This window comes from Carya illinoinensis, chromosome 11 (assembly GCF_018687715.1).
Source record: "Carya illinoinensis cultivar Pawnee chromosome 11, C.illinoinensisPawnee_v1, whole genome shotgun sequence".
NCBI classification, from domain to species: domain Eukaryota; kingdom Viridiplantae; phylum Streptophyta; class Magnoliopsida; order Fagales; family Juglandaceae; genus Carya; species Carya illinoinensis.
The window spans coordinates 29,869,647-29,886,505 of NC_056762.1; the positions used below are offsets into that span (position 1 = coordinate 29,869,647).

Sequence of the window (16,859 nt, forward strand, 5' to 3'; positions counted from 1 at the left end):
TCATATTATATGAATTAGCAATTTAACCTATGATATATATATATATATAATATGTTTTAAAAGATTATAAATATATATGTACCGTTTGATTTGATTTAAATTGATTTTTAAAATATGAAAATTGATACCGGATCAATTTTAGATTGATTTTAGTTCATAAGAATAAATATCACACTGGACCGCTTCCGACCCAAAACATCAAATCTATCGATCCAATCCGGTTGAACCGGTTTCCGTAACCACAATTGAGTTGTGACTAAAAATATATAATAATAATAATAATAGCAGGACTCGGCTAGGCTTGCAGCCGAACCATGGTTGATAAGTCAAAGCAAAGCCACACCTGTCAACCCCACCAACTTGACATCTCTCCTCTATCCCTCAAACATCAATACTATATTCTTAAATTACTCGCACAATAAAATATTTAGCAAAAACATTTAAAAATATTACAAACTTCCCATTTTATCCCCCACAATGCTTCAAAATGCTAATAAATTCCCTCTCCCCCTCTCTCTCTCTCCCTCCCCCTCTCACAACCTACCCAAGACCCCACCCGCCCCGCCCCCCCCCCCCCCCCCCCCCCCCCCCCCCCAAAATCGCCCCAAAATGGAGAAAGGCGAGGGCTCAGTGGCGGAGGCAGACGAAACGCACAACACGACCCACCACCTGGTGACCCCACCTGGTTTGACCCAGGCCGAGTTCGACGAGTTAAAGCGGCTCGTGACTGACTTCCACACCTACACGCTCGGGCCGGGCCAATGTTCCTCCCTACTCGCGCAGCGCATTAACGCGCCTCTCCACGCCGTCTGGTCCTTAGTCCGCCGTTTTGACCATCCCCAGACCTACAAACACTTCATCAAGAGCTGCACGGTGAAGGAGAACTTCAGGATGACAATCGGATGTACCAGGGACGTGAATGTCATCTCCGGGTTACCGGCGGACACCAGTACCGAGAGGCTCGATATGTTGGACGAAGACCAGCACGTCACGGGGTTCAGTATCATCGGAGGGGAACACAGGCTGAGAAATTACCGGTCGGTCACGTCGGTGCACGGGTTCCATCACGACGGGAAGATCTGGACCGTGGTGTTGGAATCGTATATAGTGGATGTACCGGAGGGAAACACTGAGGAAGACACGCGTCTGTTTGCGGACACCGTCGTGAAGTTGAATCTGCAGAAGCTGGCATCCGTCGCCGAAGCCATGGCCCGTGACGGTGACGGTAAGTCTCAGGCCTTTTAACCTTTAAGAAAAATAACACGGATTTCATGAAAACCAAAAACACCAAAAAAAAAAAAAGAAGAAGAAGTGGGGCTTTTTCTTCTTCTATTTTCTTTTTCTTTTCTCACCGAAATTGAGTTTTGGGAGCATGTTTTTACCTTTGACATGTAAATCACCGAAATATCTTCGCTTCAAAAACAGATTGACTGGGGCAGTATTGACCTCCCTCTCAATTTTTTGTCCTGCCCGAGTTGGTTGTTTGAATTAAATATGAACATCGTCCACATTGTTCAGAATTTCAGTATCAAATATTGTACAATATCTAGACATGTTATGTCTTTGATACTGGATATTGATGTCTTTTTCTTGTGTCATGTGAATATTAAGTTACTTTTTTCTGGGAATTTATGGGTGACAAACCCAGAAGATGAATTTGATATCTTTCCATTTTCATTTTTCATACATTATAATTTCATGAGACTTTCGTCCTCTTGCTTGCTGAGTAAAGACGACACAGAGGAAGCTAGCAAGCAAGCAAGAAAGAGTTCCTTAATAAAAAACCAAAAAAGAAAAAGAAAAGATAACAGTGACGATTTAGGCATCAGTCTTACTTGGTATCAGCTTTAATGGAATCTATAAATGCTTTTAACCTTATCTTGTTGGAAATGAAAGAATCTAATAACGATCTGGGCCTTCTCTTTTGTCCTTATCTCTCTCTCTCTCTCTCTCTGTGAACAAATCTACACTCACTGCGCATGCAAAACAATACAAGGGGCGGCTGGTGATGCAATGAGGTGAAAACTAGAAACCGGTCTGCCAAACTTTATTCCCGGTAGATGCTTGTATTAAATATATATATACATATATTGCTCTGTCTGTAGAATAAAACAATAAAGTACGGTCAATTTGATTTAAACCCTAGTCTTTTAGAAGTAGCTTTTCTTTGGGGGTGGGGGCCTAGAACTTGGTGTTATTGTAGAGGGAGGGATGCTTAGAGGACCAGCACCAATTGTGTGCAGGTGGAACAGTGGTTTTAAAACGTTGGGGGCTGAAGGGAAAGGGGGCGTCGTTGAAATTGAAAGCAGTGGAATTTCTAGGGAAGCGAAAGAACGCAACGGACCGCATTTCTGGCAGGGTTGAAGGCCGCATTCCATTTTCAGCTTAGGTTCAAAAGTACTGTTCTTAATAATTTCTTTCTTGGTTTGCCCTAAGAGTTGAGGCTGCCTCTCTCCCCCCTCCTTTCTTTTTATTCTATTTTATTTTTTTGTCCATTTGCACTGACCTCTCGGTTCTTTTTTGAGTATTTTTTTTACCTGATAATATATTTTTCTGCACACGGGGCCCCATTTCTAACGACTGTAGCATCATACCATGTGACGGCGGCAATCATAGCTCCTTGTGTTTATCCTTAACTTTGAAGTCCAAACTTTATATGTACATTGTATTCTATATTTTTTAAACGTTAAAATTTTAGATTTTCTTCTCTAAGCAAGGTTTATATTGAATTCCTACAGTGAATTTTGTCTTTTTTTAATATTTTAAAAAGGCATATTAAAAAAAAAAAGCAACATGCACTATCAATCTAATCGATGCATTTGGTTCTAGAGCATTCTCATCGAAATAGTTAAATTCAAACTCAAGTTTTAATTAATATGACATAAATTTACCTTTATTTATTACATTCAATTCCGGTCTTTATATTAAATTATCTATATATTCTTTACATAATAATAAAATAATATTAATTTATTTAAAAAAAATTAAATTATTTAATTTTATTATATGTTACCATTCTACCGATTATATGCTAATTATTAATAATATTATAGTTCTAAAAAAATTGCTGCAACTAAATCACAGTAGGAAGCTGAGGAAGAAAATATTTTTTATTCCTTTTGGTCATGCTACAAATTTGACTCACAACATAACTTACTATAGTAAAAAGCTATCTCATTTTACATTTGATAATCTAATATAACAAATTTTGAGACTCTATTAGCAAAACACTCTTGGATTTGTATTTGCATAATCTAATGGGAGTGCTGGGTCCTATTGATAGGGAAGTCAACAATTACTCGATTATAACTAATACAGCACAAAATGAAAATAAAAAGCGGTTTTGGAGACTAAAATAAATGTTCTTTACCTGTCCTTGCCAAATGAGAAACGCACAAAGTGACGATTTTTGTAATTCACCCAACGAACTGTAGTCACATAGCTGAAAGCCGTGGCAATTTATGTGTTCATTGTTATGAACAAGTTGATGGAGGAACCCACTTCCTCTTCCCTACCATCTTTTGGTGAAGGACAATCCTTATAGAAATAGGTCAAATGAAAAATCCGAACTCCATTGCAGAACCCACATGTAACACATACACCTATTTTTTAGGGCTACATCACTTTTACCTAACAGATCGGTGGCCTGAGAGTCTTTTCGTGGGGTGCGTGCATCTTTGGGGTGATTGGAAGCTATATATTGGTTGTTTTCAGCCTTGGGAGGAAAGAAACAATTTGGAAAAAATGAACAATAGACTGGATAAAGGGGGAAATTAAGGGCAAGAAAAGGATCGGGAGGTTGAGATTATGGGCAACGCTATATACAGTCTACTTCGTGCACGAATTTGTGCACCCTCACTGACATGGTTGAACCAATTTTATAAAACAAAAAATGTGAAGAAGACGAGGATGCCCACGAACCAATTTTCACTTTTCTCTCTCGTGTCTTCGCACGTCTCCACACGTCTCTCTCGCCACCAACAGTACTCACATCAGATCTGGGTTTGGTTAGAGCTTTGGTTGTTTGATTTTCATGTCTTGTTGAAGCTGTAAATATGAATTTGGTCATACACTGAATTTGGTCTATAAGAAATCAGACAAACGGTACAAGACAATGGTAATAGATTGGTCAACCAAAGAAGACTAGATCGATAGTGTTCCATTATTTAGTAGAATTCCAAACCACAAAACACAACTAATAAAAATTTGCGAGCACAACATTTATTTTCCTTCGGTAATTTGACAAACTAATCAAGTAAAGTTGGTGCCACAGTAGTGTCTAATTGGACAAAATTCTAAACTTCTTTTTAATCTTGATTTAGATTAATTATACTGAATCCTAATGAAGCTATCAAATTAATCCAAATAGTTAGAGAAAGAAGTTAGAACAAAAAAGATAAAGATAACCGACGTAACTGTTCAACTGCCAGATGAAGCTGGCCAAGTTCTATGCTTGAAGTGCTTGGGTAGAAGTTTGGCGGGGAACTCATGCGGGTTCTAGACCACAAAGCTGATGTTTCCGTTGCTCCAAGAAACTACCGAGTCGGTCTCCAAGTCGTCCCCCATGGCGTAAAGCTTCCTCAGAAACAGTGGTAATGTATTCGTCATCGAAGACCCGGCATCATTAACATCTGCCATGCTTCTTCTTCTTATTCAGAGAGTTTTGTTTTGGGGGGGGGGGGGGGGGGGGGGGTGGGGGTGGTATTGGGGTTGCAATTGGAAGCAAAAGGGTTTTGGCCCCTTGGGGGATTTGGGAAAAAGGCGGCTATGACAGTGTCTACAAAGTCGTGCTCAACAATGGAAAGCTCGTCGCCGCCGTTAAGAAGACAAAGCTTTTTAGCCGATCAACTGCAAGCTTCTAACGCCATCAATACCATGACAATAACTTCACCAACTTTAGCAGTTGTACCAACCTCGCCGAGAATGAGATTGAGATATTCTCCAGGGTACAACACCCCCAGCTTGTCAACCTCTTGGGATTCTATGTGGACCCTAAGAATGATAAACTGCTTGTTGTCGAGTACATCCCTAATGGCTCCCTCTATGTTCTCTTACACTCCAGCTCCAGATCAACCTCAGGTTGGAGCTGGAGGATCCGATTTGCTGTCCAAATACAGAAAGCGATCCAAGAATTTCACTCATCGAACCTACCAGTGATTCACCAAGACATAAAGTCCTCCGCCTTAATTGACGAGAATTGGAACGCCAGGCTAGGGGATTTCGGATTGGCCCTGAGTGGACTTGTGGAAGCCGTATGAATATCGTGCCAAAGGGTGTACGAAATTGCCTCAATTTAGCTTTTTCATGAGATTATTTGGTGGAGAGAGAGAGAGAGAGAGAGGTTCTCAATAAACTTCCACCAAGTTGTTTCCCAAGCAAACTACAAGGTAACAAAATTTTAGATGTTATTTCTACAAAACTAAATATGGCATTTATGATTTAATGTTTTTCCTATTCGAATTTCTAGAACATGAGTGGAAGCAAGACATATAAAAGTATGGAATGTTATGAAATTATAGAAAATAGAGAGCCATAACGTATTATAAAACTTTTAAAATGAGAGAGAAAGAGATAGAGCTCAGAAAGGTTATAAAATTTATGAATTTCTTAAAGAATTCAACGATATATATAGGCGTACAAAGGGGACTATGCTAGCTCACTATGCTAATACTATGCTAGCACTATGCACTATACATATGTCGACCAACTCACTATGCTAGTACTATGCTAGCACTATGCACTATGCATTTGATGACTAGATAAATGTGGTCATACAATTCAAGATAGTTTATAACACTTCCCCTTTGGATGACCATATTTAAAGAATATGCCTCGTTAAAACCTTGCCAAGGAAAAATCCTGTGGGAAAAAAACCGATGGCGAAGGAAAAAGAGTACAGTATTCATGTGTATCGCCGAGTGCTTAAGGATTGCCTCATTAAAACCTTGCAAAGGAAAACCCAGTGGGATAAAATCTTAGCGAAGGAAAAAGAGTACAATCAGCACAAGTCTTCAAGACATTACTTCCCCTGAAAAGTGCATGATAACAGGTCTTCAAACCTCCGCATTCCAATGTTCTGCATAATCTTCTTAAATGTTGCAGTTGGTAGTACATGATAACAGGTCTTCAAACCTCCGCATTCTAATGTTTTGCATAATCTTCTTAAATATTGCAGTTGGTAATGCTTAGTAAATAAATCTGCCAGATTTTTACTTGACCGTACATTCTTGATATCAATTTCAACTTTCTCCTCATGAATTGCAATGATCTTCTTGTGTGTATCTGAAAGATAACTTGCATCTGTACATCCAACTAACTGTGAACTTGATCCATGTTGATAAAATAATCACAACTGGATCTTTCTGCTCATCACTACTCTTCTGTAGTTATACTCTTCTGGAGTTCTTATAAATAACACAGTTAGTGGAGAATTCATCAACATTAAACCGCTAACTTCATTTTTCAATAAAAAAAAAAAACGGTGGCCAGCCTTTTAGATCAGACAAGCACCGAGGATTTTCAACTCTTCTGTAGGTGTCAGGCATGCTGTCAGGCACCGCAGCTGTCAGGCGTGCTATCAGACGCCGCAGAGCTATGAAGCTATATTCCATCTCTTTTCTCTTACTTCACGAGAGATGCTGTATCATAATTTTCTCTATAAAAGAGATATTCAGCTCATCTTCATTCACATCTCATCTTCTTCACTTTTCTATAATCATACTGCATTTTTACTCTGCAATCTCTTTCTGTATTCTTATCCTGCAATCTCTCTCTGCAATGGCTCAGCAATCTTTTCAGGGTCAATATATGAGGTATTCTGCACCTCGTTCATTAGCTGTTCCTGCTTCTACCACAGGTGCTATCATGCAATATAATGATCTGACTCGTAGGTCAGATAATGAAGCTATCTATAAGCTTGTGAGTCTCGGTACCCGATACTCATCATCCATTGTCGCATTTTCTCAGCGACTGCAATCCAGAACTTGTGGAGTTGACAATCTCCACGAGAATATTGCTATACTTCAGCGACTTTTTCTGGAGTCCAACATGAAGATAGAATCAATAAAGAAAGAGAATAGGAATTTAAAATCCTTGCTTAAATCTTCTTTTCGATTGCCCACCCCTTTAGATAGGGATGCTATGTAGATTCTTGAAGAACAAAAGCATTTGAAGAATGAGGCAAAGTGTCTCAAATTTTTGTAACTCTTGCTTCAAGATAATAAAATAATATTTCACAAATATTCATATTTGTATTTCTATCTTTTGGTAGATGTTCTGTGTGCTCCCTTTTATTTCTTCTTTAATAATGCACACTTCATATCAAACCCATAATATGAATCTGAAATAATAATTGTATTAAAAGATGGTATTTCATAACTAATAACATCATCCATCTTCCCCTTAAAGTCGCAAGGGTTTCAGATTTATATTTCAAATATGTGCAGTTTTCATGAGTTCTTCTGGAGCCTCAATGACATTTAAATCATATATATAAACTGCAATAATAGTTTGTTTCCATTTGCATTTGGATTGCTTTAGATCATATAAGAATCTTTGAAACTTGATAGAATACATATTTCCAGATGTATTCATATTAGAAGTTTCAGACATTTTCTATCTTTCAGGGATTTTCATATATATATCATGATCCAATGATCCATATAAATATACAGTTAATCATGCATATCCAAACTCTCGGTAACTTTCAAGCTAATAAAAATCTCAATATGATTTCAACCACTTTAAAATCATATCAATATTGTTTCTTCGAGAAACTAACTTGTGATTTCTATATCACATTTTCATATTAAAAGCTTCAGACATTTTATATCATGTATATAAATATCCACTGATATTTAACAAAAATACCTCTTTAGGTGTTTAGACTTCAAGTCCATATTTATCACATTTTACTTAGTGATATCAATTCTGCAGGAATTGAGAAACTAACTTGTGATTTATATATCACATTTTTATTTCCTTTCTATAAATACCCACTCACATTCAACAACCATCACCTCTTTAGGTGTTTGGATTATAAGTCCTGATGTATCATATTTTACTAGTGAATCAATTTTGCAGGAATTGTTTCTTTCAAATTTGGCCAATATTTTACGTCGTATTCTTCGACGGTTCTTGATTCACTTTCATCATTACTTCTGGTAATGTCAATTGCCATCTTATATGGAAATACGTTGTCGACAACGATTTTATTTCTATCCATAATTTCTCCATTATTCATGAAATGTAACGAGATCTCGTTATTTTCAGGTACCTGTCCCTCTTCAAGGGAAGACATTTTTATGAAAAACCTCTTCAGGAGGCACTTTTCAAGAGTTTATATAGGAGAATTTTATACAGAGAATTTGGATGGACTTTATTGCTTGTTTTGTGGGAATGACCTCTTCAGGAATACCAAATTATTTGTGTCTTTCTCTTTTGAGATACTCTATCTTTTGTATCGATAAGTCTCACATGTCTTTATACATGTCTTTAGACTGCTAAATTTCTTAATTGTCCTACAGGGACTTCAATCCTCGTTGGGATTTTAGCAGCTAGAATATGAGACATTTTTATCTTATTGTATCCAAAATTTAATTATCATCTGAACTTCTGGTTCACATATGATAATCAAGATAAAATCGAATAATTTCATCTTATTTACTTCAAGCAAATTTTTCTTTCCACTTCTGGTGGTAAAACTTTATAGTAAAAGAATCTTCTGGTTCTTTTATGGACTTCCATATGAAAATCATTCGACTTATCGTAATTGATTTTGGATTATCAAGATAACCATGAAAGATACAAATATTTTGAATCATATCACCTTTTGATGCATCATAATATTTGATTCAATAATTTGTATAATATCATCTCAAAGAGAAAGCTTATAGCTTTTCCAATATGAGTTTCTGGCCCGAAAAGATATTCATTATCACGTCCAATCTCTTAGTTTCTTTGAATGAAACGCATAATTCTTTTCACTTCAGGGAATAGAATGATATAAATTCATTATCATTCACTTCAGGGAATGATGTAGATCTAGTAAGACGTGATTAATGATTCTTATCAAAAACTCATTATTTTGATCAGTCACTGAAAGACCTAATACAAATTTAGAATATATTGTGAACGTTTGCATTTCATATTGCTATTTCAGAAGCATACTCGATATTACTACTTTAGGAGTACATTCGAGACGTTCATTCAAATATATATTCTTTCCACAATTTCAATTATGCAACTTCAGGTGCATAAATCATAATGAGCTTTTGGTACAAGTATCACTCATATGAGATACTCAATAAAATTATTGATTTAGGGCGATCCTTCAGGGATGTTCCATTTCCATTTTCAGATAAATCATATCATCAATAATTTATAACAAGTATAAAAGAATAAATAAAACTTTCATTACTACAAAACATTGTAGAATATAAAAATATTTTATAATAAGATAAAGGAAATATATTAATTAAAAAGGAACACTTTCATAATTAACTCTACTACTAGAATCCTCAAAGAAATCAGAAACATCAAAGCTTGTAATATATTCTCCGTCTATAGAATCTAAAGCATATGATGGTTCAGCAAAATTTGTTTCAAATTTCTTTATTTTTTCTTTTATAGAAGATTGGTATAAGTCAACCAAGTGCTTATCTGTACGACAGATACGAGCCCAATGTCCAGTCATACCACATCTATGGCATCCATCTTCATCTTTCTTTAAAAATTTGTTTTGAGGACCTTTGCCCTTCTCTGAGTTGAACCACTTCTGGTGGTACGGTGTATAGCTATTATTGTTCCTTTTAGTGTGGTCACTTCTAGGACCTCTACTTCCATAGTTTTTCCTACCACGTCCACGCCCTCGTTTTCTTTGAAAAGATGCATCATTCGCTTCTGGGAATGATGTAAATCTAGTACCATTCACTTCAGAGAATGATATAGAACCAGTAGGACGTGACTGGTGATTTCTTAACAAAAGTTCATTATTTTGCTCAGCTAATAGAAGACAAGATATAAGTTCAGAATATTTTTTGAACTTTCGCTCTCGATACTGCTGCTGCAGGAGCACATTCGAGGCATGAAAAGTAGTATATGTCTTCTCTAACAAGTCATCATCAGTGACTTTTTCACCACATAATTTCAATAGCGAGCTAATTTTAAAAAGTGCAGAGTTATACTCACTAACACTCTTGAAGTCTTGTAACCTCAGGTGCATCCAATCATGACGAGTTTTTGGGAGGATTACAGTTTTCTGGTGTTCATATCTCTCCCTTAAATCATTCCACAAAATAAATGGATCTTTCACCGTTAAATACTCAGTTTTTAATTCTTCATGAAGATGGTGCCGAAGGAAAATTATTGCCTTAGCACGGTCCTGCAGGGACCCTTGATTTCCTTCTTTAATTGTATCTCTCAGGTTCATCGCATCCAGATGGATCTCAGCATTAAGGATCCAAGATAAATAATTTTTTCCAGAAATGTCAAGAGCAACGAATTCCAATTTTGTAAGATTTGACATTTTTTACATATATAAATAAGAAATATAAAAATATATTTAAAAACTTACTTGAAGTAGATGACTACTAGCTTCAAAATCGTCAGAACTTTCGTGCTGATAACGTGTTATGAAATCATAGAAAAGAGAGAGCCATAACGTATTATAAAACTTTTAAAAGGAGAGAGAAAGAGATAGAGCTCAGAAAGGTTATGAAACTTATGAATTTATTAAAGAATTCAACAATATATATAGGCGTACAAAGGGGACTATGCTAGCTCACTATGCTAGTACTATGCTAGCACTATGCACTATGCATATGTCGGCCAACTCACTATGCTAGTACTATGCTAGCACTATGCACTATGTATATGTCGACCAACTCACTATGCTAGTACTATGCTAGCACTATACTAGTACTATGCACTATGCATTTGATGATTAAATAAATGTGGTCATACAATTCAAGATAGTTTATAACATGGAATGGATTATACAATATTTATTATATTTATGCTGTAATAGCGACAAGTGAAATGGAAGCAGCCTAAATTGTAAAAATGGGATTGTGGGAGAGCAATACAAGCATTCATGTGCTACTAGGTGAAATGGTGAAGTGTTGAACTGTAGATGGCGAAAGTCCAGTATTCGAATTTCGAAAGTATCACTAACTTAAGCTTTGACACAAGTAGCATGGGCACATGGGATCCCATGTGAATAGTAAGGATCACCTTATAAGACTAAATACCCTTGGGTGACCAATACTGAAATAGGATAACGAGGGAATGATGAAAAAGAACTAATTAAAACAACAACGTAATAGTATAAGAAACAAATAACTTTTTCTTTGGTTTTTTATAAGGATAACTGATCATACGTAGTTTGTAGAAGGGTTACTTTCTATTCGGGCCATTTGCGACTTATCATAGTTCACCCAATACGTAGTACCCAATGCTTTGGAATATCAAATTATGCGTGTATCTACATATAATATATATTTATATATAATATTTATAATATATATTTAATTATATATGACATGAGAAATGATACGGTTAGATATATGAAGTTTTATTAATGGCCTGTCAATGATATCGTCAACATGCATCTTCATATTTCGGGTTGCTGACCTTTCCGTTTGAGACATGAACAACTACTTTTAAATTTTAAAACTTGTTTTTCATCATAAAGTAATTAAGGTAAATTAAGACTACCATGAGCTTAATTCGAACAATGCGCAAACCCATCTGAAGGATTTTTGTTCTAGTTTACTCGTGATTAATTCATGTGTATCAATTACATGCACTTTAAAAAAGAATAAAAAGTTGACGACGAAGAATCTTTCTTAACCCAATTCTCGATGCATTAATGGTTTAAAGGGAACACATGCAACGAACTTTTGCTGGTCTACATCTAAATTCAGTGTTGTCAGGGATGTCAAAGATGGTTGGATATTGATGTTGTTAGTGACAACACAGACAGTCTTACCAGGCCTATGAGATTTTATTTGTCGAGCCTTTACACGCACGCAGACATTGGCAAGTATCAAAAGACATGCCACTGCATGCATGGGGGCATATATCATGACTTTAGTCGTGGACAAAGTCATCTCGAGAAAAAAGAAAGAACTCAAGCTGCTGCTGCTGCTCCTCCTCTTGTTACAACAATTCTTTGCTGAGAACCAATGGATCAGAAGAGCCTCTCGTCAAAATCAATCACCAGCATGAGTTCGAACTAAAGCCAAGCGATTACAAGATAAGGACCAATTAGTAGATGAAGACATGAAGTATCATGCATGTGGCATTAGCTAGATAACATTAATTTGTTCAAATTGTAACCGTCGGGAGTTTAAAGATGAAATCCCCGATATTCTTTCGTTACGCGCGAGTGAGGTAAGAAAATTATAAAATTATATTCTCTTTAAAAAAAAATCTAGATAAATATCGTAAAAATCATACTTATTATATTGTAGATAAATTTATTATAAATTCAAACCAAGCTCCAAAAAGTTAATCAAGAGAAGCTTTTTATACTTATTTATGTCTTTATAAATATATATATACTACAACAAATATTGGTTTTTCTCATGAGGTAATTTTGTCGAAATAAGTGGGGACTATGTGAGAAAAAATCTTTGTCCACCAATTTTGTTTGTGGGACGTTGGTGGCATATAATTCATGAGCAATAAACTTTTTCCATGAAAAAGTTATTTCGTGGGAAAAAACTACCTTTTGTCACGACTAGAAGTTGTGGCAAAACTTGTTTTCATCCGTGGCAAATGAAGATAGAAACGGTCCCTTTGTGGTGCCAGTAACATCAATTGTCACCAGAGTGGAGATCGAAAAAGTGTATTAGCCACGTATGATTTTGTCACACATTTAGTGGTATAAAGTTTTTGGCCACTCCCTAAGTCGTAACTATTATTAGTATTGGGATGACACCGTCTGGTGATAAATATGTTTTAGTCACCTTTATATTTGTCGAAAGAACATTATTCACTTGTTATACTATTGGAAATAAGTATTGCTCATGATACAATATCGTAACTAAAATCTTTTTTCCACCAAATTTTCTGGTGAGAGGCTCGTGGCATATAATTCATGAGCAATAATAATTTACCCACCATTTCTACACTCATTGGACAAATACTAGTGTAATTAAGGAGTAAATATTAAATCTATCCATTACAATCTGAAATTACTCTCAAAACCCATGAACATACTAATAATAAATCCATAGTCCACTTAAACTCAAGCCAAAACATAAGGGTACATACAATCAAAACAGAACATACTATTAATAAATCCATGGTCCACTTAAACTCAAGCCAAAACGTAAGGCTACATACAATCAAAACAGAACATACTGGGGGAGATATCCCTACTCCACTTAAACTATGGATTTAAGTGGTGTTGAACAAAGAAAGGAACTGTTGCACGGCACTCACAAACTGCAGCATGTAGATGAGTATGAATGTGCAAACCTATCAAAAAAAAAAAAGTATGAATGTGCAACAGAATTAACTTTTTTAAAGCATCAAACCGCAACATTTATAATGTAAGAAAAACAAGAAACAAAAGAAACTGAATCATAGGATGGAGGTGGCAAGGGGCTAATTATTTCCAAATCTTTTCGAGAGGCAACATTGTGCTCCTGATTTAACAATTGAGGACCAACTTTCGTCGATCTTAGGAAAATTATACATGTTTCATAACACAGCAGGCCTCACTTGTTTTATTGGGAGTAAACTAATCCTCAGAATTGTGACGCGCAAGTCAAGAACACAGTGTCATCATGACATACTAATGGAAAAACACAGAAAGCAGAAAAAATTAGTAAATCACAATCAAAAACTCACAAACTTACATGCCCGAAGGACAAACAGCTAAATCACTACTGATCTGGAGAGCACGGATTGGGGTAACCTGTTCAGGATACAAAGCTAGAGAGGAGAATATGTCAGTTCCTCGCTTTATCAACAAAGTACAGGAATGAAACTAGAATGTGATCTTACATCTAGGAGGATATACCACCAGCAAATTTGATGTTTTTGCCCTCAAGGAACTGCCTGTGATGCATATTCCCCTTGCCAGTTTCCATTTAACATCTCTTGTATCTGAAACTTTAAGACTTTCAATCAGAGGTCCAACCATTTTAACATAAAACATGATGGAGTAAAAGATTAACATACACATCAAGAAGGCGTAAATATATCAAGAAACCCACATCAAGTTCTACCAACTTCAAGTTCTACAAAAAAAAAAATTAAGCAATAAATATAAACTAAGCAATAAACTAAATTAAGCAATAAATATAAACTAAGCAAAAATTAAGCAATAAACTAAGCCTTTAGAACCGGAGGTGGCGGGTGGGGCTTCATGGGTGGCGGATCGGGGCTGGGGAAGGGTGGTTTGGGTTGCTAAAGGGCCGGTAATGAAATGGTGAGAAGATGGTGGCCAATGGTGGTGCGACGGCGGCGTGGGAAGGATTTTGGGCGGCGGCTTGCAGCCGTTCGTGGAGGAGTTTGGCGGCGCGAGAGGGGCTGAAAATAGAGGGGTGAGGTCACCAGCTGATGGGGAAGAGAATGGGAGCAACGGCGACAGAAATGGGCGGCGCACAGCGGCGCAACAACCCACAACCCGAATGGGTTTCGCACGGCCATCGGGGAGAAGAGAGAGAGCGTGGGGAAGGGAGGTTGGGGTGGGGGTGGTCGCCGGCGTGTGGGGGAGCTGGTGGGCTGGGCGGTGTCGCCGTACGGAGGCCGACGGCGTGGCTGGGTGGAGGACGGCAGATCGGGGGGCTGGGTCGCGCAGTGCTGGAGGAGAAATAAGGAGAAAAAGAAGAAGAAAGAAGAAAGAAGAAAGAAAAAGGAAAAAAGAAAAGGAGGGAAAAAAATTGAAGGGAAAAAAATAAGGTGTAGAATTTTTAATCTGGGTCTTAAAATAGATCTAACGGGTATGATTTTATAATGATAAATTTAAATAATATAATTTAAATGCAGTGATTTAGTAAAATAAAATAATAAAATCTATCAACTAGAAAATAATAATTAATAACAAGAAAGCACATCAAAATAATTTTTACAACTAAAAAAATCAAAAAATAAATTCAGTGAGAAATTCGATAAATTTAAAACAAAATAATTAATATTTTAAATATCTGAAATAAATTTCTAAAAAAATTAAAGAAAGATAATCGACGTCAAGTGTGAGTGTGGGTATACAATAGGCTAATGTATAATATTCTTCTATTTAAAAATATGTAGAGATTTTTGTGGGGAGTAATATTTGTGGGAATTACTTATTTAGTAGCGGGAAAAAACAATAAACCACGATGATGAATGTATAAATCAAATAGTTTTTTGCGACGACTTTAATCTGTGGTAAAACGTCAATTTAACTCGTCACAATAATTATTTTTCCACTAAAGGTCTATATGTTGCCCATATTTATTATCCAGGAAATAAGTTGATCACAAAAACTACAGACGTGGTAGAGAAAAATCTTTTGCCATCAAACATTATCCACTAAGACAATTTCATGAGAAAATGCGTATGTTTATTCTCTCCAATCAATTTAGTGGCAAAAGGCCACTTTTTTCCACGACGGATATCCGCAGAAAAAGAATTCGTGGTAAAAGCCACAAAATGTTGTAGTGATATATAATGTTATTGTTTGTCTTATATTTTAATTTCTTAAAACTTGAAAGTTGAAAGGTTAGCCATTATAAGATTGATTGACAATGACATTTTCTTAATATATTATCCATCCCCTTTAATAAAGATAATGCATAGATCGAGAAGTTTCTTTAAATAGTTATTTTTCTGCGAAAGGCAAATGGATGGCGGATCATGTTTGGGTATCGAGATTACTTCAAATATTTTTAGAATACTCTACTATTATCCATTACGTTATTATTATTTTTTATTATTATTTATAATTACTTTTTACTACTATTTAATATTTTATTATTACTTTTTATCTATTTTTTCACTACTATTCACACATATCTCAACACCCACTATTAATCGTCCGAGTTGTCAAATCCTTGTGTGGGATATCTAATTTTATGAAGGGATTGCATGGATGTAATTGATGCAATAGACATGACATTGGCATGGAGTTGAGTTGAATCAGGATCGCACAATGGAGAGAGAGGAGGCTTTTATGATTGTGTGCACCACGTGAAGAGCACTACCCACACGACAGAAAAGTCTTGAGAAAGTGACTTCCCCAGGTTCCTATCCCCCTCTCCTTTTTCTGTAGGCGAAACCCATTTGGATGGGGATGCAAGTTGCCAACTTGATCATTAAATAAAGATTGATGATAATGAGAGCTAGGGGCTTGTTTTTTACTATGACTAACTTTAGCATACTGAAATGCTTTGCTTTTGATGCATCAAGAAAAAATAAATAAATAAAATGTTACGTACTCTTCTAACTGGTTCGGGGTTTTTTATTTATAATTTTTTACTTAATGATTAAGTAAGTATCTTTTAATAATATTATAAATTTTTTAAAATGAAATATTTAAAAATATTAAAAATTACATGTAAAAAAAACAAAATAAACTAACAAAAATCCCAACTAAAGTTCCCAGCGATGATCATGAGCCATCCAAAAATAAATAAATATCTTCGTATCTTGAGGCATTTGTTTTGTTTATTTATTGGTTTTTATTTTCAAGAGATCGAAAAAGTGACCACGAATAGGAGCAAATGGCTCTCAGAAAATAGCACGACCAGAGCAGTATAAGAATTTTAGATACACCCGGTTTCAATGGAAAAACACCACACATTTCATTGACTATTGAATCAGATATATACAAGCACAAAACCTATTTTAAGTAACTAATACAT

General features: G+C 35.9%; 2 protein-coding genes and 1 long non-coding RNA gene across 4 annotated transcripts; 2 read left to right on the forward strand and 1 right to left on the reverse strand.

Moving 5' to 3' along the window:
- The first annotated feature begins 582 nt into the window (after positions 1-582).
- Positions 583-2,712, forward strand: LOC122282916 (abscisic acid receptor PYR1-like). Of its 2 annotated transcripts, XM_043094983.1 has the most exons (3): positions 583-1,225; positions 1,997-2,018; positions 2,244-2,712. In XM_043094983.1, exons 1-3 carry the CDS (start codon positions 610-612, stop codon positions 2,362-2,364), a joined length of 759 nt encoding a protein of 252 aa, XP_042950917.1. In that variant the 5' UTR covers positions 583-609; the 3' UTR covers positions 2,365-2,712. The 2 variants fall into 2 exon arrangements, with proteins under 2 accessions (XP_042950917.1, XP_042950916.1); XM_043094982.1 differs by lacking the exon at positions 1,997-2,018.
- Positions 2,713-4,488: 1,776 nt separating this feature from the next.
- Positions 4,489-5,258, forward strand: LOC122282372 (serine/threonine-protein kinase-like protein At3g51990). Its single transcript, XM_043094327.1, has 2 exons — positions 4,489-4,592; positions 4,904-5,258. The coding sequence occupies exons 1-2, from the start codon at positions 4,489-4,491 to the stop codon at positions 5,256-5,258; spliced, it is 459 nt and encodes a 152-aa protein (XP_042950261.1).
- An 8,107-nt stretch (positions 5,259-13,365) lies between these two features.
- LOC122281031 lies at positions 13,366-14,128 on the reverse strand. Its single transcript, XR_006230122.1, has 3 exons — positions 14,017-14,128; positions 13,869-13,944; positions 13,366-13,485 (listed from the first exon to the last, which is right to left on the reverse strand). It is a non-coding gene; the product is annotated as an uncharacterized LOC122281031 (long non-coding RNA).
- Between the last annotated feature and the right edge of the window lie 2,731 nt (positions 14,129-16,859).